General features: G+C 35.4%; 2 protein-coding genes and 1 non-coding gene across 4 annotated transcripts; 2 read left to right on the top strand and 1 right to left on the bottom strand.

The window, feature by feature from the left end:
• On the bottom strand, positions 1 to 5,553 carry LOC106067044 (glutathione S-transferase 1-like). Its single transcript, XM_056027667.1, has 6 exons — positions 5,394 to 5,553; positions 4,192 to 4,332; positions 2,749 to 2,841; positions 1,373 to 1,488; positions 634 to 750; positions 1 to 323 (listed from the first exon to the last, which is right to left on the bottom strand). The coding sequence occupies exons 2-6, from the start codon at positions 4,319 to 4,321 to the stop codon at positions 159 to 161; spliced, it is 621 nt and encodes a 206-aa protein (XP_055883642.1). The 5' UTR covers positions 4,322 to 4,332; positions 5,394 to 5,553; the 3' UTR covers positions 1 to 158.
• Positions 5,554 to 8,896: 3,343 nt separating this feature from the next.
• Trnan-guu (transfer RNA asparagine (anticodon GUU)) lies at positions 8,897 to 8,970 on the top strand. The gene has a single exon. It is a non-coding gene; the product is annotated as a tRNA-Asn (tRNA).
• Positions 8,971 to 11,154: 2,184 nt separating this feature from the next.
• LOC106067045 (uncharacterized) lies at positions 11,155 to 26,752 on the top strand. Of its 2 annotated transcripts, XM_056028011.1 has the most exons (9): positions 11,156 to 11,232; positions 13,700 to 13,836; positions 17,534 to 17,748; positions 18,333 to 18,527; positions 19,529 to 19,619; positions 20,027 to 20,189; positions 24,682 to 24,820; positions 25,181 to 25,357; positions 25,727 to 26,752. In XM_056028011.1, exons 1-9 carry the CDS (start codon positions 11,224 to 11,226, stop codon positions 25,933 to 25,935), a joined length of 1,335 nt encoding a protein of 444 aa, XP_055883986.1. In that variant the 5' UTR covers positions 11,156 to 11,223; the 3' UTR covers positions 25,936 to 26,752. The 2 variants fall into 2 exon arrangements, with proteins under 2 accessions (XP_055883988.1, XP_055883986.1); XM_056028013.1 differs by lacking the exon at positions 25,727 to 26,752 and having other exon boundaries at positions 11,155 to 11,232; positions 24,682 to 24,791; positions 25,181 to 25,318.
• Positions 26,753 to 27,115: the final 363 nt, after the last annotated feature.

Genomic DNA, 27,115 nt, shown 5'->3' with positions numbered 1-27,115 from the left:
TTAAATTATAACATTTTTTATTTCAATAGAAATTGGATCAATCTACACTCAGTACAAATATTCCAATGACATTGCAGTGTGATTAATGAGTATATTACAATATCATGCTCTAATGATATGATACAAGAAAATAACTAAATTTTAATGAGTTAAACTATTTACAGATCTGTCTTCTTCCTGGTCTCCAGGTACTGTTTAATTCCATCAATCTGGGCCACTATTTCCCGTATGGCTTTCACTTCAGGGTATTTGTTAAGTAGGTCAGGGTTGGTCTGGGACAAACTTGTTGTACTCTCAAAGATGACAATGTCAGCCAAACTGAACTAATAATAATAAAAAAAACAACAACAGGTTTTTAAACTAGTTTATCAATTTATATAGTACCGGTATTGTGATTTCAAGGTCTTTATACTTTTCTAGTTTATCGGCTGGAGACCTCGGGTGACTTTTTAATAGACTCTTGATAAATGAAACAATCCTTATATACATTGTAAATAAAATAATCAAACCTTATAGAGAATTTAGTCTCGAGAATATGTGCCTATAAAGATTTTGAAATTTGGGTGTGTGTTTGTGTTGTGCTGTGTGTGGTTAACAGTTGAAGAGTTCATTAAACATTCTTTTAACACTTACTTTTGTTCCAACTGCAAACTTTGATTTGTTCTCTGCCTTGTTCTCAGCAATAAGTCTGCTCAGAGAGCCCAAGTACTTAGGGTACACTGCCTCGTTCATGTTCTTGATCATCTCAGCCTGAAAAGGTGAAAAGGTCAAACACACATTAACAATTAATACTTTTGTATTTCTATGCTACAATCAAACACACCAAGCTTCAATGCTATCAATTGATAGTGAATGAGTGGGCCTATAATTTGTTTTGTTTAATAAAAATATTCTCACTAAAGAGCTACATCAACACAAAAACATAATAAGGAGATTATACACAAATAATCAAATTTAAATTTAATAATAATCTGTAAACGGCAATTATTATGATTATCAGATTTGTCATTTCCTTTTTTTTTTAAATAAATTTATCCCTTAAAGAGCTGAGCTGTTTTACAATGAGTGCATACAATTTGGAATAACAATTCTCATGAATTGAGGCTAAACTACCACACGCGTCTTAAGGGTTAAGAGCACCAAAGTGTTCAGAACGACGTTCAGATGCACGTGCAAGCCTTTCGTAGCAGCAGATTAAAAAAAAAACTGGTCACGTGAACTTCAAGAAATGAAAACAAAATGTTTAAATAGTAAGTGAATCCTTTTGTTTTTTAAATTTAAATCAACTTATTATTCTTCAAACCAGAAAAAAAAAGGTAGGGCCTATATCTTAAATAGATATCCTAATTATATGACTGGTCAGGCGACTTACTTTTTTTGCCGCATCTTTCTCTTTGAAAATATTGATTTCTTCAATAATGATGTCTTCCCTCAGCAAATGGATCTGGTCTATTGCTAGGGCGTCAAGGTTGGAGGATCCATACAAGCCTTGAATCATAAAGTAAGAATGAGTTTTTGATAATTCGCTCCGATAGTGCAATTATAGCAAAAATCGAATAGCCTACTAGCTAGATATAAGTATCACAGTATAAGTATAAACATGTTTCTATGTCTCTAAACAAGAAGTCTGAGGTAGGCCTGTTTAACGTATTTATCAGAAAGGAAAGACAACTCAACATTGGACCCTACGATAACCTATGTTATTTTATATTTACGTAAATGGTCGTAGCACGGCAGTAATAAAGTCTTGATTTCAACTTAGATAACAGTAAAATGTTACTTCCCTTTATATGTAAAATAACGCATTATCTGTTTTCGAGTGTTAATCGGCAGTCTCGGTCATGTTAAACCAAGTCTAAGGGTTAAAACCCAACCCAAACGAGCTAGATGTTTGCAGGAAACGTGAGCTTTGCCTTCTGTTTAGACTGCTCAGAGAACGTTATAGTTTAAAGCCTGGAACTGTTGGGAAAGTTCTAAATTTAGATCTCTAGCTATTTTATAGCAATTTTGAAATTTAGGGGGGGAAAAATCGTCATTTACAACAGATTTGTTAACTTCACCCTGTAGTCGACAGTCTGTATTCATTGAAGATACGCCCTTTCGACACCCCCCTCCCCATTCCAAAGAAAAAAAAAACTTTTTAGTTTTTTTTTTGTATTAAAGAACATAAAACAGTCTCATGTGATCATGTGTAAAAAAAAATGGGGAGGGGGGATCATTATGAAGCCTTCGTCCACTCTAAACTTAAAAGTTCAGGACCCATCCATAAGCATAATTGGCTTGTTTGATGGTAAAAAAAAAAAAAAAAAGAAGAACAGGGATTAATTCACACCTTTTAAATCGTATAAATTACACAAGTTATTGCTGCAATACGCGTAATCCCTGCTTTGACCTATTTGAAGTCATTTCTAGCGTCACGTTCTTTACATCAATAGAAATATTAATCAACAACAACGAGAAAAAAAAAAAAAAAAAGCTTTTTCATTTTAACCCGATTCAGTCGAGTCTCTGAAGTAATTTTAAACTTTGGCTCCACTTAAAAAATATCCAACATTTTGTAAGCCTTACAGAGCGGTATTCAAACCGACGAAACACTAACAAACAACGACTGCTAATTATATTTTAATTTCACCCATATTTTTAACTCTTTCTCTCCTTTATTATTTAACACGTTCTGATGGAATCAACGTTGGTATCGTGTTTAGGAGAGAAGGAGTTAAATTTATTCATGTGACAACTCAACCTTACCATTCTCTCTTGCCAGATAGGTAGATAAAGCGATGCCTTGGGCAAATTGTTTACCATTGACTTCTAATACTGGTACACTCCCGAATGGTGTGGCTGCGTGAAAAAAAAATATATGGACCATGAATCATGAGTTATCAAAGTGTTGGTGGCAACAGAGGAAACCATTATTAAACAAGATTGTTGCTAAATAAAAACATGGTAATTTCCCTTTTTGCTCATGTTATTCTTTCTATTTATCTTCTTTAATTACAGGTATACTAATTTCTTATGAAATAATATCTTTGTTCCATTTACACTATAAAGCCATTCATGCATCTTATCTTATAAATTACATTCTTATCTTATAAATTATATGCTTTATTTCAAAAGAAAATGCTACCCAATCATAAGCCTAGGCCTATCCATGTGTTAATCGTGTCAGGCATGTGAATTAGACGCTTTAAAAAGTCGTTGGTTTTCCTTGTTGATAACTTCAACACGTTTCCTGCTCTAATGGCGCTAGGGAAGAAGGAGGACTTGTATGAATTGATCCCAGTGTACGGAAAAAGAAATGTGCCTTTATCTTTTTGTCTATCTGGGCATTTTATTAGGTTGTGTCTTTGTATTTGGTTCAATATAATGAGTCAGACCTAACAGATGTTAGAATACACCTAGGGCCGGATTTAAGTATGGGGAGGCCCCTACACTTTTTGAAACCTTGAATACAAATCCACTTATTAATAATATTTACTGAGATCTAAAGGAGTGATATTTTAGAAGCAAGAAGCTTGAAAATTTAAACAAATTTTCCTACTTTTAAAAAATTATTTAGTAGGTTTATGTAAATTTTTGTTTTAAAAAATGTATATTTTTGAGTTTGTGGAGGGTAAGGTCCTGGGATGATGTAGGCCTAGTGTCGTAAATCATGAGCTGCATTTATGTATTACCAGCACGCTACAAGTGGACACTCCTTAACCACGACAGTGATGACAACTGTAAGATGGAAAGAATTGTCACTAAAATGCGAAAAGGTAATAATGCCATAAGAACGTCAAAGTTTCAGACCCGTCTATATTTAATACGAATATCTTTTTTTATGTATTTATTTTGTAATTACCTAAATGATCCAAATAAGCTATAACGTTCTTCCGTGAAGCCATATTTAAAAAATAAACAATAAACTTTGTTTCAATCTTTAGAAACAATGGGAAACCTCACGTAAATGGGATGGGATTAACATATTACACATGTAGAATAGAACTGCCTATAACTCGTGCAAACCAAAGCCTTTTTTTCTAACTCTAATACAGTTTTTTTTATTGTCAATGCGATTATCCCTAATGCCTTATAGATGAGAAACAGATATGTGTCAACATGTTCACTTTCACTATGTGTTAAACCAAATTATAAGAAAGTCTAAGGGAGATTATAAAACAGAATGTTGTAAATGCAGAGTTATCTTACTTGGCTTCACTTTGCTCCACTCAGAGAACGGGATTCTGTTGTCTACAAAAGGTTTCTTAGCTGCGTGCAGGACAAGTCTACTTGTTTCAGCCCTTCCTCTCAAGTCGAAGTAAGACAATTTTATAGACATTGTGGAATAGGCTGGAATATAAAATGAATATTTAACAATATAGGGCCAATAAATAGGGTCACATGTTTATCACATTCTATGTTAACAGCAAGAGAATGTACCAAAACGTGTCTATCTGTAGGATTTATTTTGCTATTATTCCAGGAGGCGCGGTGGCTGAGTGGTAAAGCGCTTGGCTTCCGAATCGAAGAATCCCAGGTTTGAATCATGGTGCAGACTGTGATCTGAGTCCTCCCAGCTTTAATGGGTACCTGACATTAGCTGGTGAAAAGTAAAGGGTGGGTGTTTGTGCTGGCCACATGACAACCTCGTTAACCGTGGGCCATAGAAACAGATGACATTGAAGTCATTTGCCCCATTGAGCGCAAGATCTTATAGGGAACATTTACTTTTACTTACTTTTTATTAGGTTAAATAGAGCCCACAACTCAGCGGATGGAACACGCAGTGTTTTGGCATCATTTATTTTTTAAACATGTTTCGTTTAGAACAACGAAATCCAACAACGCCCTGACTTCACTTGCATGCTTGTATGATTAGCAGTGACACACATTATATTTCATTGAACCTATGGAAGCCTACGAAACCAAGACAAATGAGAAGCAGATAGTCCTGGTGCGTCTGGAGAAAAAGAATTCTGACGAAACACACTCAAACACAATCACAGAAGCTTTTGTTTGTAAGACTGATCAGCACAAACAAACAATGCAAACGGATCTTTTAATACTAGACTACCAGGACGTCACGGTGTCTGATTCGCAAGCAAGCCATCCGTTTTAATTCTCCAAAGGGAAATAACTAACACAATTTAATTATACATTAGCAACATGCATAGAAATTACTTTGCAATACGCGTAGACCATGTGTCAACTAACCCAAAAACGTCAGTATATAATATCATGCACATTATTTACATCTGTTCATGGTAGTGATGTTTTTTTTACTCCGCTTAAAATCACTAACCTCGTGTAGGTTTTTTTAGAGCGGTATTTCGTTGTATTTTAGTTACACATTTGAATATATACAGACACATCTATTACAAAAGTCTTCAATCAAACTTATTTAGACTTACAATGTTTGTACTTGTATCCTCAGTGCAGTCAAAGAAAACTTTGCAAGCTGTTCCTTCAAGTGTCTCCGGCTTTCTCTCCCCTTTATATAGCCATAGCCAAGTAGGAGTCGTGCGTAAGCCTGGGGAAAAATCCCGCCGCGTCATTTACATCCTGAACGGGTACAGTATGCAACTCGTTGCTTTATACATAATTAGTAAGACTATATTTAGCGAACCGGTAGAATGACATTTCATTTTTTTTAAAAAAAAAAGCTGATTGAATTTTTTTAAACCGGCATTCGCTTTTTTTTTTATTTATTTATTTATTCTACCTTTTCTTTCGTTGTAGTACATTTTTAGTGAAAACAAAAGATCAAAGTGCTATATAAAAATAACAATAAGCGAGAGCAATCACTATAAGTAAATCGATAATATAAATGAGTTGTATAAAATAACATTTATTAGGATCTAACAGTAACTCAATGTGCTCATGCACATCACTTCAAGCAGTGTTTATCTTAGAAGCATGTCTCTCCAAAGGGAGATAAACTCTATTCAGGACAAATTCTCTCTCTCTCTCTTATGGGCACCCATCACATCAAAAGCTATCAACATTTGGTTATTGTCTAACACAGACAATAAACTTTTGATTTATTTTATGCATACAGACATACACAAATATGTTGAGCTTCATATTGCTGACAATGACACAAGCCCATGCTAATTTTTGTTGTGATATAAAAATGCTAACCCTTTTAAGTTACACAGACAGTTTGATAGAAGACACAGTATCAATTAATTTTTTGAAAATGTGAATTAAAAGATTTAAAGTTTAAACCGATATATTTTAGAATAAGACTTAAAGATAAAATCAAAAATAAAATACAAACCAAAAATAAAATCTATAAAAAAAAAATTAAAAAAATAAGTCTTGAAAGCATTAATAAATTTGGAATCATATACCATTTGCAAATCTGAAGGAGTGCTGTGCTATATTTGTTTCGAGTTTTTGTAAAATGTTCACAGGGTCTTTTACGTTTTATATTTAGTTTATTAATTTTTGCATAGGCCTATATAATTTAAGTTTGTGGAGGATTGATACATTGAAGCCGATGCAACAAGATCTATATCAGGTGACATTTCACAGAACGAGCATGAAAGAAGGGGGGGGATGGGGTCGCAAACATGAGATCTTGTCTTATATACCCACACAATTTCGCCGAGTTTGGTGTTACCCCTGGACACGTAGAGCCCAATATTCCAGGAACTGGTTAAAAGACTTAGACAGTTACACAGAGTTCGATGACGTGTACTGGAAATTCCATTTTTTAAATATTTCAAACTAGGAAGTCTAAACATCCGGGTATAAATAGTATCATTTCTAACAAACTGGAAACATAGATCTAGAGCTTTATACTCCCTAGTTTCTTGTACATAGGGTTGATCTAAACAATTCTCTCTGCCTTATTGAGAACTATAGACATCAGAGGCGTAGTGTGGTTGGCATCATGCCCCGGACGTCACTGTCAGAGGGGCACCATACTAAAAAGGGGAGTCAATAAAGTACCGTGCTCCGGGGTGCCAGCTATGTTCACTATGCCACTTCTAGACTCATGTGTCTATAAATAGATACGGTCAATATACTTCTATGATATATTGGACCGATATGACATTAGTTCTGATTCAGTTTTCTTGTAGTCACAATGGTTCACTCCGTGCATGGCTTTTCCAATTCTTTTAAAAAAATACTTGCGTCACTAGGGTCAGTGTCACCAGGTGCGGTTAGCTCAGGGTCTCAAACCTCCACCACAATCAACCTCTCCCACCAAAAATTCCAAAAACTATCGTTAGTTTGTACTTTTTGTTGAACCTTAACAGAAGCCTACAATAAGTTAATTACACAAATTGATTGTTAAAATGATTGTCGATTCATATTTTTAATATAGTTTTTATATCGAAAGTCTTTTTTACTACAAACTCGTGGGCTGCCCAGGTGGGTCACACGACACTTAAGGCTTACATGGCACACAAACTCGTACCTAAATAGTATGTATGACAGTGACCTCGAATACCGGGTACCTATATGAGATCGTTTTTATCATTTTAACAAACTTTGTCTCAAAAAATGTTTGTCGATTGCTATTATCATTTTCTTTTTAAGTTGCGGATAATTTGGTTTTCATATCGATCTAACTAGTGAATGATAGGCAATGCATTCTTGATTTTGTTTAAAATTACAAGTAAGTAGTCAATGCATAAACCAACGTATGAAAGTATCGTATACGAGTAGCCTACTGTTATGAACTGTATGTGGGGGCTTCAGAAAAACAAAACATGAAAATAATGTGGACGGATGGTTAAATTGGTTGAGCAGACTAAAAAGATTCTGATGAAATCCCGAGGTGGTCTGTCGTAGTTTAAGTTAATAAATACTGGTGTGAAGTGAAAAGGGAGGAACAAGCAAGCGACGTGAGACAGATAAGACGTGAGACAGACAAGACGTTATACAGACAAGACGTTGATTTTCAGTGACCAATATCTTGTTTAAATTACCATTTCAATTGTGTTTCTACATATTTCTACGTACAAGTTGAATCTGTGAACATTTATAAATAAAATGTTATTTCAGTTTTTGTTTTAAAAGAAAGGTGTTTATTTTTATTTCAAGTTCTACATTAAGAATTAATACGCCTACATTTTTCTTAGTTGTATTAGCTGTTTTGGAGCTACAGACGAACGACCACCAGTTAACTGTAGGAGATATAAAGACATACCGGTAGGAGATATAAAGACATAGGCCTACCGGTAGGATATATAAAGACATACCGGTATGGCCTTAGTTTTCATTATGCTATGTTTATGAAAGATTTCCGGAGTCAACCCTGAGGAAAAATCAGGCGAGCTGGCGACTCTAAGGCAGTTTGCAGCACTCAGGGCTACACCCTGGCAGAACCTGCGACGCCGCTGACCCCAAACTTTATCGGCACTGTCGTTCCTTTGGATACATCAGCTGCGTGGAGAGGGGAGAACTAATGTGTGGGCACCTTTTTTTTTTTTTTAACAAAAAGCACTGCCACGGACTATATGTACGAAAATACGGTAGGCCTAGTATCAACTACTATCAACGTGTTCAATATGCCTAGGCCTAATTATATTTTAAATATAAAAATAATCCTATTAAAGTATTATAGACATTTGTTCCATTGAGAGCTTTTATCTTATTTTATCTAAAGTGAAGATAAAGAAAAGTTAACAAACGATAGCGATTCTGAAATCGAATTTTAAATGTCAATTTTCGTTGGTCTTTTTTAGAAAAAAACAAACAAACAATTAAGAAGTAGACTTTTAAAATATTGTACCTGAAAAAAATTAGACTACCTTAAGAATTAATGAAAAAAAAAAGGCTTCTAAAAATATTATTGTTGTCAAAGCTTTTATAATATGAAATAATAAGACATATCTTAGCTAAATGCGACATGTCTTCTGTTTACACATAGATCTACAGGTTGGTTGTGTTAACATCAGTCTCTGTGGCGCAATCGGTTAGCGCGTTCGGCTGTTAACCGAAAGGTTGGTGGTTCAAGCCCACCCAGGGACGTTCTTTTTTTTTTATTATTATTTCATGTTATTATGTTTCCGATTGGAATTTCTTCGGGCATAGATCTAAACGCTAACTGGGTCAACTCGAGTCCAGTGATGTCAATGATTTATTATTATGGAAGGAGCTTTACATCAGACTTCACAGAACATGGCAACTAACAAGAGTAGGGAGAAAGGCTAAAATAATAAACAAAGAAAATTAGTTATTACAAAGGACATTCTGACCACGATAGGGCTTCCAACAAAGAAAACAAACAATGAACGCAAAGTTAGCATAAGCAATATCAGATCTGTCCGATGTTGTTGGCTATTGAGGGTTGAGGCAGACTAGAATTAACATTACGCCAAGTTGTCTTGTTTGTTGAAGCATTTTTTTTTCTGTTGAATTGCCGTTATTTCATTACTGTCTGTGCCTTTCAAATGCTGTAGCCTGTATGTCGTTTTCAAGCAGGATGTCGTGTGGTATGTGCACTGGACAGTCGTTCGGATGGCCTCGATCGTCCCGGATTGGTTCCCTGCCCGCTGCCATTTCGTCCTGGGCTTATCCTCAAACCTGAATGAACATCCGAAACTTGTAAAACAGACAACTGTTCTTCAAAGCACTTCTTACTTACAACATCATGATATTTTAGATTTTAAATTTAATTTAACATCGACGAAACAATAATTAACCTTTGTTATACAGCAACCATCAGCAGTGTAATTAACTTTGCCATCACATGCTGGTATGGTAATACTTCATTGGCACAGACTTAGACTAAATAGACTAATTAAAAATACATCGTATATCACTCGAACACAGCTACCATCTCTTGAAGAGCTTTATAAAGAGCTGGTTGTGAGTGTGTATGTGTTTCGTGTGTGAATGTTGTTCGTATTTGCGTCTATATTGTTATTGTACAGTAGTTACGCTGAGGCTGTCAATTGTTATCGAACTGAATTCCCATTGAATGTTCCTCTATTGCACATTGATCTCTATAGCAGCCTAACGTTTTCACCGGAGATTGTACAAGGACAAACAGATCTGTTTATTGCACTAACTACTACTACTACTAAGGGAGACCGCTAAAATTATAGACATTGGACCTTATTCACCAATCGTAAACAAACAAGATTTAGTCACGTGATAATATTGATAATACTGTAATGTACTAGTTTAGAGAGTATGTTAGTTTTATTAAATATATTGTGTATAGTTTTAGCGACGGTAAAAGTAATGACGTAGTAAGACAGACTAATGACGTAGTAGACTTAGGCGAACAAGGGACCAACATGGCGTTATGTTAGAAGTAGGTTGTGTTTTGAACAGTAGTTGAATAGTAGTTAGATATAGCGACGTTTTAGAAAGACTGGACGGATTTCCCAGTGGTTAATAAGTCTCATTTTATAGAACTGAATGTTGTTATCAACTATATCTATTTTGTAATGTTCTATGGCTAATGTTAAGTAATAATTGATACATAGTCGAAGTCAGATTAGATTAGCCCACAACAATACAACGAAAAAAAAAACTGTCACGTGATAGCCACTGTTTTGTTTGTTTGTTTTACATGTTTCGAATGTTCCTTCAGAGTTGAAGATAGTTTATCTTCCTAGTCCAAACCTCCGCCAGGACGACGGGGGATGGGACCGGGCAGGGTTTGAACCCTCGACCGTCGATTAATCCGAACGACAGTCCAGCGCGCAAACCTCACGACCAGGCAGCCACTGTGTATTACAATTAGATCGTAATTTGTATAGAAGAGATAGAGAATCATGTGGCTAAATGTTGTTTGTTTACGATTGGTGAATGAGGTCCATTATGTAAAGGCCGCGGGATACACATTTAAATTGAGACAAAAAAGAAAATCCGATGTCGAGGACAGGCGCAGACGGCGAAAAGAAAATCTTAATCGACCACCGGCAGACAGTGGTTATGCTTGCCCTGGAGTGGCAAAATATGTAGGCCACAGTTGGGGCTGCGTAGCCACGGAAAATAAGCCTACTGCATTCGTCATTAATCTTCTGACTCGAAGACAAGCCTTATTATATATAGTATATAATCTAGAGAGCACGGGTTATAATTATAATATATATATATATATATATATATATATATATATATATATATATATATATATATATATATATATATATATATATATATATATATATATAGGCAAGGCATTGCGATTATTGAACTGCTCTTGACTGGAATACAAATGTTAGGCCTGGCTGTTTGTAACTGTGTATTGTCTGCTGCATTTTCTGCATGGAGTCGGTAAGAGATGAGACTACTGTAGATCTAGATCTATAGATCTAGATTAGATATAGAATCTAGTTATCTTAGAAAAAATGGATGGATTTAGCTATCTAACACTTGACACTCCCGTTAACGGTTTAGTGTTACTGCAGTAGGCGAACTGTCATAGCACCCCTAACTACTAACTAGTAAAACTAGCCTCCGGCCGGCCCTACCCCTACGGCACGGGCCCTAGGCGGCTAGGGGCCTACAGCTACGAGTAGGCCTATACTATTAGCTTCTAGTAGATCTAGTACTACGACAAAAGATTGAAAAGTCACTTTAAATAAGTGTCAAAAGACATTAAATAATGTCAATAAATGACTCTAAGTCAAGACACTTAAGACTTTTTAGTCACTTTTTAAAGTGACTTAAGACAGTCAAACTGTCAAGGATTAGGAACAGATGAGCTCTAACTTACTCTAAGTACTCTAAGTCTTGATCTATAATTTATAGTAGTAGTAGTAGATCTATAATAAATCATTTGGATTCTAGCCTTCTAGTTCTAGTTGAACTTCTAGCTAGAATTATCTATATTATAACTATGTTAATATACTATGTATATATAGTATTATATACTGTCAAACCTAGCATGTGAAGTCTGGACTTGGCGGCCTGTGCGTAACGTCACAAAACTAGACAAATCAGACAGAAAGGCAACTACCAGCACAGTGATGTGGAGCACTCTAGAGCAGGACAAGACACACAGAAAGTCTCTGGTCATCCACTGCACCCAAACTCTTCCCTGTACGTCTTGACCAAATCTTGCTTCCCGAAAAGGATGGGCTTTAGGGGGAGAGAGTGAGGGCGACATGTTGCGTGAATTCTTCTCACTTAAATCAAAATTTTAGCGCAAGTCATCATTCCCCCCCCCCCTCCAATTAAAACCAAAAGCCCTCAGCCCCCTGGATGACAAAGTGGTCATCATCGAACCACGATGGACGAACTATATACACTATATGCTAGATCTAGATAATAATCCTAATCTATTCAAGTATTCACTAGACTCTTACTCTTATGACTATTAGTATTTGCACTAGATCTAGACTCAAGATCTACAATCTAGACTCTAAGAGTGACTATCTCTTAAGTCTTAAACAAAAATAAGAATTCCAATGCAAGAAGTAGTGTAACTTTTTTTCTAAGTAATATTGTCATAACAAAATAACCTTCACTAACCTTCAATTAAGTTAGGACTCCATACTAATCTAGATGTGTCTTTAAAGTTAATGTTTGTACAACTTCTTAACAGAATTAAAGTATTTAAAGTTGTTTGAAATGAAGAAGAAACAAATGTTTTATAACTTCTATTTCCCATGATACACATTTACATTACGAAAGCACTGCTGTAAAACAATCATTGATAAAAACTATTATTATTATTATCAGTTCTATGTGCATTATATCTATTTAACTGTAAACGGATGTAACATTATTTACTAAAATTTTTCTAGCCTTCTAAGTAGCAAAGTCAGAAACCAGTTTATCGTTTTCTAAACATTTAGCACAGTGAACATAATGCATGAGTGGTTGCTTTTGATGAAATAATCATAGTGATCACTCATTAGGAAGCACCATCAAGCTTTAGCCTTGCAGTTAATTTAAGGATAATAGGCGATTATTCATTACTTGGAGCATTTGTTCAGCCAACTCTGTAGGTTGAATAATTAGCATCTGTGTTGAAATTTTATTTTGTGACCTAATTGTCATGGTCACCTTATTTTTTCCGTTCAACGCATTGATTATTTCTTCACCTAATCTCAGGTTCTCTCGCTCTTTCTCCCCTCTCCCAGAGTCCTATAATACTATCAATGGTTTTATGAACATACAGGGAAAAATAAAAAGAAAGGGACAATCTGGCATCAATTGTCCTCAGAAATGCCTGATAAGGGCTAGCCACCATTACAATAAATTTGATGAAAACAGTTCCTTACATGAAGCAGTCCTTGCATCCACGCCGCTGGTACATAGACTCTAGCTTAAAACACAGGTCAGTGTTTTGAAGTTGATATAAAGTTTTGTAAAACATTTAGAACATTTGAGGGTCCTTTTTAAGATTGTATTTTTAAATCAGTTTTTACAAAAGTGCAATTTTTTTTTTAGCACTTCTGTGTCATACCGAACTTCTCATGTAAGCCCCAACTGGTGATAAGTAATGGGCCCAAGTGCAATTAACCCCTTAGTACCATTATCACTACACCACAGGCTGTGGGCCTCTAATGGTACTATCTGTACCATCCTACAGATTTTGCATATTTACATCTGCCTTCTCCTGATTGTATATAGATCTAAAGGAGGACAAGAATTTCCAGACTTTTAATATTTAAACCTGTCTTGTTTTGCTTATAGGCCAAATATTGTCCAGATTGTGCATATTTTTAGTTGTCTCTATATCTAGATCTAACTTTAATTTTTTAGTTCACAATACATTAATTTATTATTTCAGCTTCCTCCTGAAGTCTTGCAAATTATTTTATGCTGCTTAGGAGGACAAGATTTTGTCAAATTCAGAACTGTTTCTAAATGGACCCGTGCTGTTTCAAGTGACTTAGAGGAAAGAGCCAAACCCACTATTTGGCAAAAGTAAACTTCTGTAGTTGATTTAAGACTATCTATTTTAAACTTTAAAAAATACTTTTATGATTAATGCTTTTGTTTTTATTTGTCTAAATGCTATTTTCTTTTAATATGTATGCAGGTGAATCCACTTAATTTGACCACCAATTAGTAAGAATAACTTTTATAGGGACTGAATCTTACAGAAATGAAAAGAATCAAATGCATAAGCATGTTATAATTACTTTATTAAGATCAAAAGGGTGATCAAAGCACTTACAAGAGAATAAGATAAACTAATCACTTTCTCACCCTGACCTTCATTTCTTTGTCCAGATGTTGACACATCTCTTTCGACTTGTGGTCAGTCTCAGCTATCCATGGGCGTAGCCAGGATTTTTTTTCGGGGAGGGTTTTGGGGGGGATTTCCCCCTCCCCCCCGCGGAAAAAAAATTATATATATATATATATATGTGTGTAAGTGTGTGTGTACATAATTAATCTTTATTACATTCTGACCCTTTCGGAAGACGCTTATTGTTTATTGTAGACTCCCCGCCCTTGCTAGCAAGGGGGTCTGGGGGAGTTCGCAGCGCTCACCCAGCGCGGGGCGAAGCCCAGCCGCCGAGAACTATTTCTGGTATTGAAAGCCAACAAAATGCATATTCTGAGGTACAGTGCATTATCTTGCTATTAAAAAGTTTTATTTCAAAAACCTAATGTGCTATTCTTACTGACTTAGACCCTCTCGCGCCGTTCAGCGCATTTTCCGGCAAGCTGTTTCCGCAACTCTTATTTTGCGTAATTCATTTTGTCGGAAAACATGTCCCGCAAAACCTCATGCGACGCTCTGTCACAACCTTACTAAGGATTCGACTCCCAGTTCGACATATGATTTCTTTGATTTAGACCCGATCTCTATGACTGACTCCTAAAATCTGTCTTAGCCATCTTTGTTGAGACACATTTAATGATTTTCAATTTGGGCAGAAGACTATTCACACTTAATTAATTGAGCCCAAGCCACTGGTAGAAATGTGTAACCTTTCTTGACTACGCTCTTGGAATTACATGCCTGTATTTCGCTTTAGATTTTATATCGAAAAGGAAAGTTTTTTCGTCAAATCATCTGTTGAGGGATTTTAAACTAAAAAATCTCTGTTTTTTTTTTTTGTTTTGTTTTTAATTCAAAACCCCATTTAGCTACGATCATAGAATTTGGTGACTGTAGTTTGCTTTAAAATTATATTGAAGAGAGAGGTTTTCAACTCTAACGCTCTATAGGGGAATTTTAAACTCAAAACCATCTGGAGGGGTTTTAAACTTTAAAGAAAAAGCCATCTGGAGGAGGGGGATTTAAACTCAAAACCCCTTTGGCTACGCTCAAGATTTTATAGTGTGTAATTTGCTTTTTTTTTATATTGAAGAGATACTTTTTAGCTTCAAACCCCAACTGGAAAGGGGGGGGGGGGTAAACTCAAACCCCCTTTGGCTACGCTCATAGAATTTTGAGTGTGTAATTTGCTTTTTTATATTGAAGATGGAGTTTATCGTAAATTTTGGATGGGTTTTAAAATCAAAATCTTCCTCAACTGTGTTGTTGGAATTTGGGGATTGTTGTTTGCATTTTTTTTGTTTTGTTTATAGAAGAGGGGGATTTAAAAGCAAAAACCTCTGGTAGGGGGTTTAAAATTCAAAACCCCCTGTAGGGGGTTTTAAACTCAAAGCCCCCTGGTAGAGGGATTTGTATCTCAAAACCCCCTGATAGGGGTTTTTTAAATCTCAAAACCCACTGGTAGGGGGATTTAAACTCAAAACCCCCTGGTAGAGGGTTTTCAACTCAAAACTGCCTCGGCTGTGCTGTGGTAAGTGATGATTTAGTATTAAAATCTCACCTAAAATAAACAAAATGAAAGCAAAAATCAGTCACTTAATTCCGCCCCCCCCCCCTGGGGGGGGTTAATTTCATTTCGGGGGGGGGGGGGGGGTTGAACCCCAAGAACCCCTCCTGGCTACGCCCATGCAGCTATTATTTCTTTGTGTCATGTAAGCAGAAATTTCCAAAGAATGACTGTGCAAAGTGACCATCTTACAGCTTCATTTAGCTTGCTTGAAGATTTTCTACTTCCTTCTCTGGAGCACAATTTGAAATGCAGACAATGGACTTGGGAATCTTTTATTTTGAAATATTGTTTATCTTGTTCTAGAAGTGATTGAAGAAAGTTTGCTCATCTAAACAGCCAGAGAAATATGTGCAAAGGTTGATATCTTACAAGCAGTATTAGATTTATGTCCAGTAGCTGGGGGTACAAAAGCAGTCAAAGTTTTACTGACTTTATTTTTTAGCTTTTGATGTCTGCAGTGGTTGTGGAATACTGATTTATTTATACAAAATGTAATAGTAAAGTTTCAAAAATGGGTAGACGAAATAGATCTAGATCCATTTTACTTAGTAACCAACAATGAAAGGGCGGGGTAAGACACATTTGGCCTGTGTAAAAGTAAATCTAGATTTATCCTTGACTATCAGATGTGTTATTTGTTCGCTAGACAACTCAAGCCTATTACGCACAATGAAAAACACATAGCAGTCCTTTAATCTTTTATAGCAACTAGTCGATATATGACTACACACTAGACTAGGCCTAGAGTTATCTGACCAATTCAATACACACTGGTCTGCTGTCCAACTTTTAGTGTTCTACTCAAGTTCTAGCTTGTTTACTTTTGGGCAGAGAGGGAGGGGGTGGATGAAAGTGTAAATTTTTTTTTCTAGGGTTGTTTACCCGAATGCTAAGAACTTAACTGTAAGTGTAGTGTAGATAAAGAAATCTAGATCAAAGTATGGCAGACTATAGGCCAAACGCTTCGGTACCTTCTGTCAAAGGTTTAACTATCTGTTTTAGTTGAAACTATTAAAAAAAATGAATTTCTACATTCTCCTGTTATTAAAAAATTATAGTTTGGTTCTAATGAATAAATTAAAACCACTAAATATTGACTTGAAACGCTTCAGATTCCCACTATAAACTAAATGAAACTAAGAACGGCATGTAATGTAAACACAACAACCACATGACTCAGGAGAAATCCGGAACAACCCCATTGCTATCTAAGATGTTGGTGGTGACATTCCTTCACGTGCAGGTTTTTTTTTTTACACAGAAATCATGTAATAAAGCTAGAAAAGTTAAAATGCTTCCTGGAATTCGCTCTTTTTTTAAACAGTAAATTATGTTTTGCATGAGTGCAGATTTTTTGAAGAATTAGTTTGTAAATATATTTTCCAATGACATCAATTGTGTCTTTCAGCAAAAGTCTAATTAACATATCAGTTTATTATATCTTGTAACATAGTTCAAGTTTGTATAATTGGACCAGGTGCATAATATAAATAAATAATTGCATCCTAATGTGGCCAGTTTAAATGAAATGGATCTGGAACTTGCTGTCCTTTGAACTCAGACAAACGTGTTTCTCTACATTCAAGAAGAACATCAACACTTACCCATTCAAAACTTAGTTCTATTTGTTGGCCTTTTAAACTCTTGTTGTTGTTGTTTTGTCTATTATGTTCTCAAAGTGCCTTAAATCTGCACTATATTTGTTTACAGCACAATATAAATACAATTATTATCAATGCTAGTATGGTTTAATCTTAAAAACATTTTGGTCATAAACTTAAGGCCTAAACATTCATATTGCTAGCATTTTACATCTTCAGGTTTGTGTTTAGTGATTTTCTTCAGCCTTGTGTGGAATCTGTTGCTCCCTGGGTCTACTCCAGTGATGTCAATGATGTATTATTATGGAAGGAGCTTTACATCAGACTTCACAGAACATGGCAACTAACAAGAGTAGGGAGAAAGGCTAAAATAATAAACAACGAACATTTCTCAGAGGGTGGTGTTAAACTGGTGTCTGATGTCAAGTTTATTTGTAAGTTTTTCTTTTTGTAATGCTCGTGTGTATTTAGGGTTTCATTTAGTGTGCCATCGTTCAACACAAATATGTTTCATACTTCTAAAAGATTTGGTACAAGTAATACTATAATAAGCATTTAGATTAGAAACAACTTTGGGTTCCACTGTCTTCATTACTTGTTGCTTTTACTTTCAATTTTTCTCAAGTGTAAACAGAGAGTTCTTTAACCTGTATTTAAACAAAAATTAACTTGTTCATTAGAATCTTTGTTGGGGTAGTAATATGTTTATCATGATACAATGTACTGAACTTTAGATGGTCATAGCATTAACCCATCAAGTCCAGTATTTTGATTCTGATATATCTCAATAAAATAAGAAATTAAGTTCATTCAAAAGTTATCAGGTTATTGAGATCTTCAAAGAAGCAATAAGTGAAATAACAGGAGAATGCCTAGATTATTATTCATTGTTACATACAAACCAACAGATTTCATTTATGAATTTTATGAAACAAAAAAACACACACAAGTAAATCCCATTAATTCAGCCACCAAAAAAAGCCATTCTGTGTTTTAGTCCATGTTTTTTTGTTTGCAGATGGTTTTTTATTTCTCATCTCCACTGACCAGTGTGTCAACTTAATGGGTATAGCAGACCAGCTGAGATTGAGGGCTCATTGCAAAGACACAGATTGGATTTCTCCGTTGTCACTAGAGGATGATATGTTGCTAGCCCCTGTCACTCTAGTTCAAAGAGGAAATGACAACTATTCAGTGGTGTTGAAATCTTCAGGTGAATATCTTTAGCTCATGAAATATCATTTTAACTGTGTTTAATTGAATAACCAACATTCTGTATGTCAGTGTGGAACAACTGAACAAAAAAAACAGCATGCCATGTCTTGGCACAGACTGCAAAAGAGCATATAGCTCAGCGGCAATAAACTAGCTAGAAGATGAAGAAGTGTCTTGCTTTACTTGTGCTTAGTAATTCCATTTTCAACTAATTTTAAGTTCTTTTTTTTTTTATGCAGCACTAAATTGATACCACAAATGATGTTTTTATTAATGAAATAATTACCAATTTTCTATCAATTGACTGAAATTATCATTTTATGTTATTTTCTTCAATATTGCAATTATTTTGCTTGGACAAAATATTTACACATTTTAAATTCTTATTTAAAAAAAAAAGCAGTCCAAATGAAACCAACTTTAAATATATATCACAATTATTTCAGTAATTTCAAAGCCTTTCTTAAGGCAACTACTACAAGTAAAAAGAATATTCTTTTAATTCATTATAATGTTAAGCAACTTACGTTGATTTACTTAATTTGAGATAAAATAAAATAAAGTTAGCTTTTTTCATAAATAATTTCTTAAGTCATACTAGTTTGACTTTTGTTTATCATTATAATAATAAATTTAATTGATTATAGATTCTGGAACTTAGCAGGTTTACATGCAAATTACAAATATAACACCTAGCTGTGATCAATATATTTCCCTATGTCTGATTCAATTAAAGGCATAATTTCTCTTTTTCACATCTTTTTTATTGAAAGAATCAGGCATCTTTCTTTGAGTGTAACTTATCTTTAGGTCTCAAAAATCTGTAACATTTTCTTAAGTTCTCCAGCTGTCTTACTAGGAGTGCAGTTTCTAACAAGTGTTATTGTGTATGCAGATTCCAATAAGTTTCAAATCCCAAGTCTCCTATTTAAGATTGTTTCCATGATATGCATTAGGCTTGTCTGCACTTCAATTATGCAAATGTTGTATTTCCTTAAGCTAGCAGTACTTCCAAGGATGAGGAAATTGATGACGTAGATTTAGAAGTTTGTGAACCGCCTGATAATTTTGCCAAAAGTGTTGGTTTAAGGTAACAGATATTGTGTTTACAGCAATAAATTATTTATAAAATATAAGATGGAAAATAAGACTTATTAAAAATAAAATTGTAATAGTTTTAAATGCTTTGTTATATCAGATTTGTCATTTTTACAAATTTAGTTACAATTTAGCTGTAGGCTATATAATGTTCTAAATTCTATGCTGTAACCAATGCACTTAAGTTAAATTTAGACAATTCTTTTTGCATCTTTAGCTTGATTTAAGAAAGAAATAAAAAATTTAAAAAATAAATGCATACTATGATTTCCGTAATTAAAAAGAAATGATGACAATATAATAGAATTTAATATGTTAAAAAAAATAAAAAATAAAGGAATAATTATATTAAGTATAGGTTTTGATTTATTTATATATATATATTTTGTTTACTTCCAGTGTTTGGACTGACACTTGCATAGTGTACCAAAAGCAGTTTCTCTTTGATGAAGAGAAATTTAAGATGTATAATTATAAAGACATTAACATGACATTAAACAGGATTATCACATTGTCATCACCAGTAACTGAGGTGCTAGACCTTTCATACAATCAAGATAGAGTAAGTACTATCCACTATTAATCATCAGCAGGTAAAGAATAGTGTTCCATGCAATGAAGGGGCTTCTTTGTTCCATAAATGAAAAATCTGATTGTTAAACTAAAAAAAGACACTATAAATGAGAACATAAAAGGATAACATATACTTGAATTATTGTTGGTTATGAATAAGAACCATAGTTTCTCTAGAATGATTTGATGCAATAAAAATGTTTCTCTTGAAATTGAAAGAACAGTAGTACTTTTTCACTGCATTTAACTGAATGACTTTTAACTTGCATGCTTTACATATATATATATAGAGAGAGATTGCAGCTTTACAGTTTAGAAAGTTACCAGAATACACTTGAATACTGCTATTCTTGTTTTTTTTTTCAATTCCTATATTGTGCTTGTTGTCATGTCGAAATGAGAGCTATGGCTTTCACTTCCATGTTCTTTACCTAGTCTTTCTCTCACCATTCATACTAATTAGAATTTTATACTTTATGTCATTTTTTTAATCTTATCTTATAGATTACAGACGTTACTTCAAAAAAGAAGATAATTATGTCCTATGCATTTCATGTGTCAATCTAGTCATGCATGTTAATCAATGACTTAAACTCTGCCAAGTTGTTTTTTTTTTTGCTGATTCAGGCAACGCTTTCCATTCTCTAATTATCTTATATAATACAGACGTTACTTCAAAAAAGAAGATGATTACATCCTACGGGTCATGCATTAAGTCATGCATATTAACCAATGACATAAATTCTGCTAAGTCACTGGTTTTCCTGTCTAGCTCAGGCAACCCATTCCATGCTCTAATAGCACTAGGGAAGAAGGAGCTTTTGTACAAATTTGTCCTAGCATATGGAACAAGGAATGTGCCTTTATCTTTGTGTCTTTCTGAGTATTTTATTAGATATTGTTTTGTATTTGAACATTATGGTTTAGTGATATTTTGCTAAGATCAACAAGGCTGCCAAGAAGTCCCCAATGTCTAAAGCCATTGATAAAGCTCGCAAAGCTGATGAAAAAAAAAGACCGAAAGGAACCACAGACCGAAAGTGCTGAGGGAACGATGAACTCCCCATTCTCAATAGGCGAGCTTAATGCTGCCATAAGGAAATGCCAGCTTAAAAAGGCTCCCGGGCCGGATGGTATCACCCCCGAAATGCTTAAGCATGTAGGGGGGAAAGGAAGGGCTGTGCTCTTGGCATTCGTAAATAGAACTGGGGCAGATGGTCATCTACCCAGGGCCTGGAAACGTGCCACCATTATTCCTATACCAAAAAAGGGAAAAGATGCTTCCACTGCTGAGGGCTACAGGCCCATCTCACTCACATCTTGTGTGGGAAAGATGGCTGAAAAAATGGTAAATGAGCGTCTGGTTTGGTACCTTGAGAGTGCCCGTCTTATAGCTCCAGAACAGGCTGGTTTCAGGGCTGGAATGTCCGCTATAGACCAAGTCAACATCTTTGTGCAGAGCGTAGCAGATGGATTCCAAAGGACCGAAAGCACATACGCAGTCTTCATTGACTTAAAACAGGCATATGATAAAGTATGGCGGCCTGGTTTGCTTCATAAGATAAGAGCCGTGGGGGTGCGGGGACGGATATATGACCCTCGAGCACGGCCTCCCCCAGGGCTCCGTCCTGTCATGCGCTCTTTTCACGGCCTTCATAAATGACCTACCGGCTCAGCTAAAATGCCAAAAGCTGCTATATGCTGATGATATTGTCCTTTGGAAATCCGGAAGGAGCGCAACCTCTATACAAAAAGTGCTACAAGAAGACCTCCATACGCTCTGCTCATACACACAAAAATAGAGGCTAGAAATAAACACCTCCAAGATGGTCTATTCTCTGTTCACGCTCGGGACTGGCATTCTCGGGCAACCTTTCCAGCTCTCCCTCAATGGAGTGGCTCTTAGCATGGAAAAGCTACCCAAGTACCTTGGTGTAACTTTAGATCGCAAACAAAAAATGTGTGAGCACATCCAGGATGTTGTAAGAAAGGCCTCAGGGAAACTTTGCATTGTGCGGAAGCTGGCATCCACGAAGTGGGGAGCCCGAGCAGTATATGCTCCGATCCCTGTATTTAGGAGCAGTCCGATCACAGATAGACTACAGCCTACCTGTGCAAATTTATGGCTCTAGGACTGCTCTTGAACAACTTGGTAAAATACAGTCCCAAGCACTAAGATTTGTCTGTGGAACCTTTAGGACAAGTCCAGTAAATGCGGCTGAAATAATGGCTAATATAGGTCCACTAACCCTTAGGAGGGAAAGGTCAGTACTGACCTGCTATGAGCTGGATGAATACCTCCCAGCTAGAAAACTAGTGGATGGTTGGAGATGCAGAAGACATATCCAGATGCAGTCTTTTATGCATCATGCCACTAGACTATCTGATGAAGCTGGCCTCTCCACCAACCAACAAAACATTCAACGCTTTCATCCCCTTCCCCCCTGGTGTCGCCCAACAACCCCAGACATACGCTTGAAATTAGTATACCCTAATGCCACTAAGCAAAGCCGTTCATCTAACGACCTTCAAATCCTAGCTCTGGGGACCATTAATACCTTCAAGCCCAGTGCTATTTTTGCATACACTGATGGGTCGGCATCTATAGATTCTGGAAGAGCAGGCTATGGAGCCTACATCGACTTTCTTGGCTCTTACACAGTCAAAATCTTTGGACCATGTGGTAGTGTTTGCAGTTTTGATGCGGAGACCATGGCAGTCTGTGAAGCCTTAAAAGTCATTGACTCTCAACTCGGCGAGGGACATTTGAGGGCAACACAGATTGTTGTGGTCACTGACTCAAAATCTGTACTACAGGCTTTGCAAAGCCCCGGACCATGGCCCCCCAATATCAACACTGTCATCATGGCTTCACATAACATCAAACAACGCTATGGCACCCCTGTAATAATGCAGTGGGTACCGAGTCACATAGGTGTGACTGGCAACACAATCGCAGACTCTTTGGCCCACCAGGGAGGGCAAATTCCACCCACTGATCAGGCTGTAAGCTTTCATCAAGCCCTGGCTATAATACAAAAAACAGAAATGGAAAAAGTGGTTTGAGTGCTGGGACAAGTCCAAAAAGCCCGTGGAGTCTGGGAGCGCATGAGGCACCCTGACCGCACTTCCCCGTGGTGGAGGCTGTCCAGGCCTGAGCAAGCTATTATAGCACAGTGCAGGACAGGCCACTGTCCTGTTGGCTCATATTTCTCGCGGCTATGGCCAAATTTTGATTCACGGTGCCCCCGCTGCGGGGAAGAAGAGGAAACCGTGCCTCATGACTGCCCCAGACTTGCTGATCTCCATCTCGACAGGTCTGGGAAACCCAAAATTCTCGACCTGTATGGCGACATTTATGCACTACGCAAGACAGCAGGGTTTCTGTCCAGGGCTTTTGCAAGAGAGGATTTGAGCCTCTCAAGCCCTCACTCTAATGGAGTTTGATGATGATGATGATGATGCTCTAATAGCACTAGGGAAGAAGGAGCTTTTGTACAAATTTGTCCTAGCATATGGAACAAGGAATGTGCCTTTATTATTGTGTCTTTCTGAGTATTTTATTAGATATTGTTTTTGTATTTGAAGATTGTGGTTTAGTGATTTATGTGTAATTGCTACTTTACTTTTGAGTCTTCTATCCTGAAGGCTTTCTAAATTCTACGATTTTACTAAAGGTGTTACTCTGGTGAAATATGAATTTTTTTTTTGTTATGAATCTCACTGCTCTATTTTGTGTCTGTTCAGTTTTTTAATGTTTTCTTGAGTTAAGGGGTCCCAAACAGAGGATGCATATTCTATTATTAGCCTAACCAAGGTTAAATAACATTTTAGTTTTATGTTCTTATTTGATTTATAGAAATTTCTTTTAATAAACCATAATGCTTTGTTTAATTTTTTGATAGTGTCATCAATATGAGGATTCCATGACAGTTTTTTCATTTATTATAACACCTAGGTATTTTGCATTTTTAGTCTGTGTTACTGGTTTTCCGTGAATAAGATAAGTGAAATTAATTTGTTTTAGTTTTTTTGGTTACTATTAATAACTGACATTTTTCTGAAATGTGCCTTTAATTGCTCTAGAGAAGAAGGAGCAATTGTACATATTTTTTCTAGTGTATGGAATAAGAAATGTGCCTCTATCTTTGTGTCTTTCTGAGTATTTCATTAGGTTTTGTTTTCTTGGCTCATGTAGGCTACATGTTGCACTCTGACATAGGTCAATTTTTTTTTTATGGATATTTTTATATCTAGACTTAATGTACAGAGGAAGGTATATTTGTACAGCCCAGTTGAACAATGGAAATATTGAACCATTGGAAGTCATCTTCTGCAGTATAATAAAGGATGATTTTAAATTCAATTAAAAATAATACCCTCTAACAAGTCTAACATATAAAACACCAAACTGTTTAATATGTTTTAATGCTAAAACATTTTTTTATTTGATATTAAAGCCTATATTTATTTCTATCTAGATTGCCTTGATTACTGCACAGCAAAAGATTTGTTTGTTCTCCAATTTGTCTACACACAGTGTTCCTGTTTTTGAGTTTTCTTTGCCTCAACCAGCCACTAAAATACAAATGTTAGGAGATTTCATTCTTTGTTTAATGGGTAAAAGTTGTTCTCGTCTGATAAACAATTCACTTTTCAGCTAGCAGGAATTAAGAGTTTCCTTTTCTGTACAGTGTGGGTTTTAATTGAATGATTTCCCCAAGTCCACTCTACTAGAGTAGGAACCTGACTCTGGTGGGGGAAAGTGCAGACAGTTGGTCTTGCTTACCATAGAAACAGTAAGCATTGCCTATGAGGTGGATCACTTGATTCATTTTTTTAAATAACTTTTTTTCATTTTTCTGAATTATATGTTTTTTTTAATAAAAATGTGTTTTTTAAAGCTTTTTTTTCTTCTCTGTTTTTATGTGCAGCCAATTTTAGAATCAATTTAGTAAAAAGTATTTTTTCTTAAACAAGGTGATGGTGTACTTGAGACATGTCAAGTGATTACAGACAAAGACAATAAAATATCTCTATCAAAGTGGACACAAATGGACCTGAGTGGCCATGCAGTCTTACAGGATCAAGATGTCTTTATTTATGTGGTAGACTTTGTTTTGCAAGGGCATATATTTGCATTTACTACAAGATATGGTAATTCCAGTTCCCCATAGTTTTAGCTGTGAATACATATAGGTGTATTTAATTTTTGTTTAAAGAATTGCTCTTTTCCTTTTTTTATTAGTATTAACAACATTAATGTTGAAGTTGCATTTTTAAAATGGAGTTTTTGTTTTTTGTGACCAATGTTTTTTAAGGGAGATTTTTTGTTGTTGACAAAACAATGATAATGTTTATTTTACTTAGTCTGAGACCAGGTAATTATCTAGAACACTTTTCTCAAAAGGATTTCAAGTAGTAATTGAAGTCTTAACCATTGCACCTTTTTGTTATATGTTTCATGAAGTATACACTGTTTGTTCTCAATCAATATAACACAATTTATCTGATCTTCATCTACAGGCCTTGTGTTTGTTAGCTATATGGACACATTAACCCTTTCCTGCCTTCTCCGAAACTTGAAGTGTGTTCATCAATTACATTTGGACTCCACTGGGTTTATTTTCAATATGGCAGTTGACCAGCAACATGGACCTAAGTTTGCAATCATTGAACGCTACTTTGATGAAATCCAGTGGGTCTCAAAAGTGCATGTGTTTGAATTGGGCTGATTTGTCAGTATTTATTTAGCTTTACATCTTCAAAATATTTTTATAATTTAGTCACTTACCTCCCTTTTCCACTAAATGTAGATATTACATTTTATTGGAAGAAACAAAAATGTATCAAAAATACTTTATCCATTTGTTGATGGTTATATAAGTAAAAATCTGCCAGTATATGTAGACTGAAAAATAACTTCTTCCAGTTTCTTTCTTTATAAATGTATATCAAAATTACGCACAGATGTGTCAGTCTGAATCTTTACCCAATATCATAAATATGATCTTGAGTCAGATTTATACAAAAGCATTGCATACAATATTGCTAGAGAATGGCAAAATTAAAGTAAAAGTGATCAAAGTAAAAATGGGAAGATGATGTAAATGTCATCTGTTTCTGTGGCCCATGTTTTAGGTATTCATGTGGCCAGCATAACAACCAACCGCCTTACTTTGCCCAACTAATGTCAGGCACCCATTAGAGCTGGGTGGACTCAGAGGCACCCTAAAGATTCCAAAATTAAAATTCTCAAGTCCAGGATTCGAACACGGGACCCTTCTGTTTAGAAGTCAAGCGCTTTACCACTCAGCCATTGCGCCTCTGCTGAAACAGTTTCTTATATGCTAAATATTTATTTCTGTACAATTTGTTTTAACTTTCATAAGTGGACAAATAAAGTTGAGCATCTTTCATCTTTTACCTTGTATTCCATTGAGAGCCTTCTTTTGGATTGTCCATACATGTTATTTCTATGAAGGTACCTTAGGCTATCTTCAATAGATTTTGTTTCAGATTTTTTTGTTAATGTAATTTGTAAACTATTTTTTAAAATACAAGTCAATGTACTTAGCAAGCCTTCGTGTCTTGTTTGTTAACTTTCTATTTGATCTTCTTCTCCTTATGTGCCTTGAATTTCAGGCTGTTGGAAGTATTTCAATAGGGTGTTGATAGGTGAGAAAATTGTGGCCTCTAGGACATTGGTTGACTTTTTTTGTTTCAGGAAACATGGGGAATATCTAATCTCTACTGAAAAATATGGAGAATACATTTGTAAAAATATATGTACACAATATTTTTTATTATAGATTAAGAATTTTAGAAATATATCAATTGTAAATATTAATACATTTTAGTAGCTCTGATAGGAATTTTAGGAAAGATTAAGATTAAATGGGCATAATAGGGCCT

The sequence above is a fragment of the Biomphalaria glabrata genome, chromosome 4, assembly GCF_947242115.1.
Source record: "Biomphalaria glabrata chromosome 4, xgBioGlab47.1, whole genome shotgun sequence".
NCBI classification, from domain to species: Eukaryota; Metazoa; Mollusca; class Gastropoda; family Planorbidae; genus Biomphalaria; species Biomphalaria glabrata.
This window is presented reverse-complemented; position numbering and strand designations above follow the sequence as displayed.

What these genes read in the sequence shown, in the direction of transcription:
- LOC106067044 (XM_056027667.1), bottom strand. Translation starts at nt 4,321, where the DNA reads ATGTCTATAAAATTGTCTTACTTCGACTTGAGAGGAAGGGCTGAAACA. An exon ending in AGAAAGATGCGGCAAAAAAA is followed by an intron (nt 751 to 1,372) that starts GTAAGTCGCCTG and finishes TCACCTTTTCAG; the next exon opens with GCTGAGATGATCAAGAACAT. An exon ending in AGTTTGCAGTTGGAACAAAA is followed by an intron (nt 324 to 633) that starts GTAAGTGTTAAA and finishes TATTATTATTAG; the next exon opens with TTCAGTTTGGCTGACATTGT.
- LOC106067045 (XM_056028011.1), top strand. An exon ending in AGTGGTGTTGAAATCTTCAG is followed by an intron (nt 18,528 to 19,528) that starts GTGAATATCTTT and finishes TATTTCCTTAAG; the next exon opens with CTAGCAGTACTTCCAAGGAT. An exon ending in TTTCATTCTTTGTTTAATGG is followed by an intron (nt 24,821 to 25,180) that starts GTAAAAGTTGTT and finishes TTCTTAAACAAG; the next exon opens with GTGATGGTGTACTTGAGACA.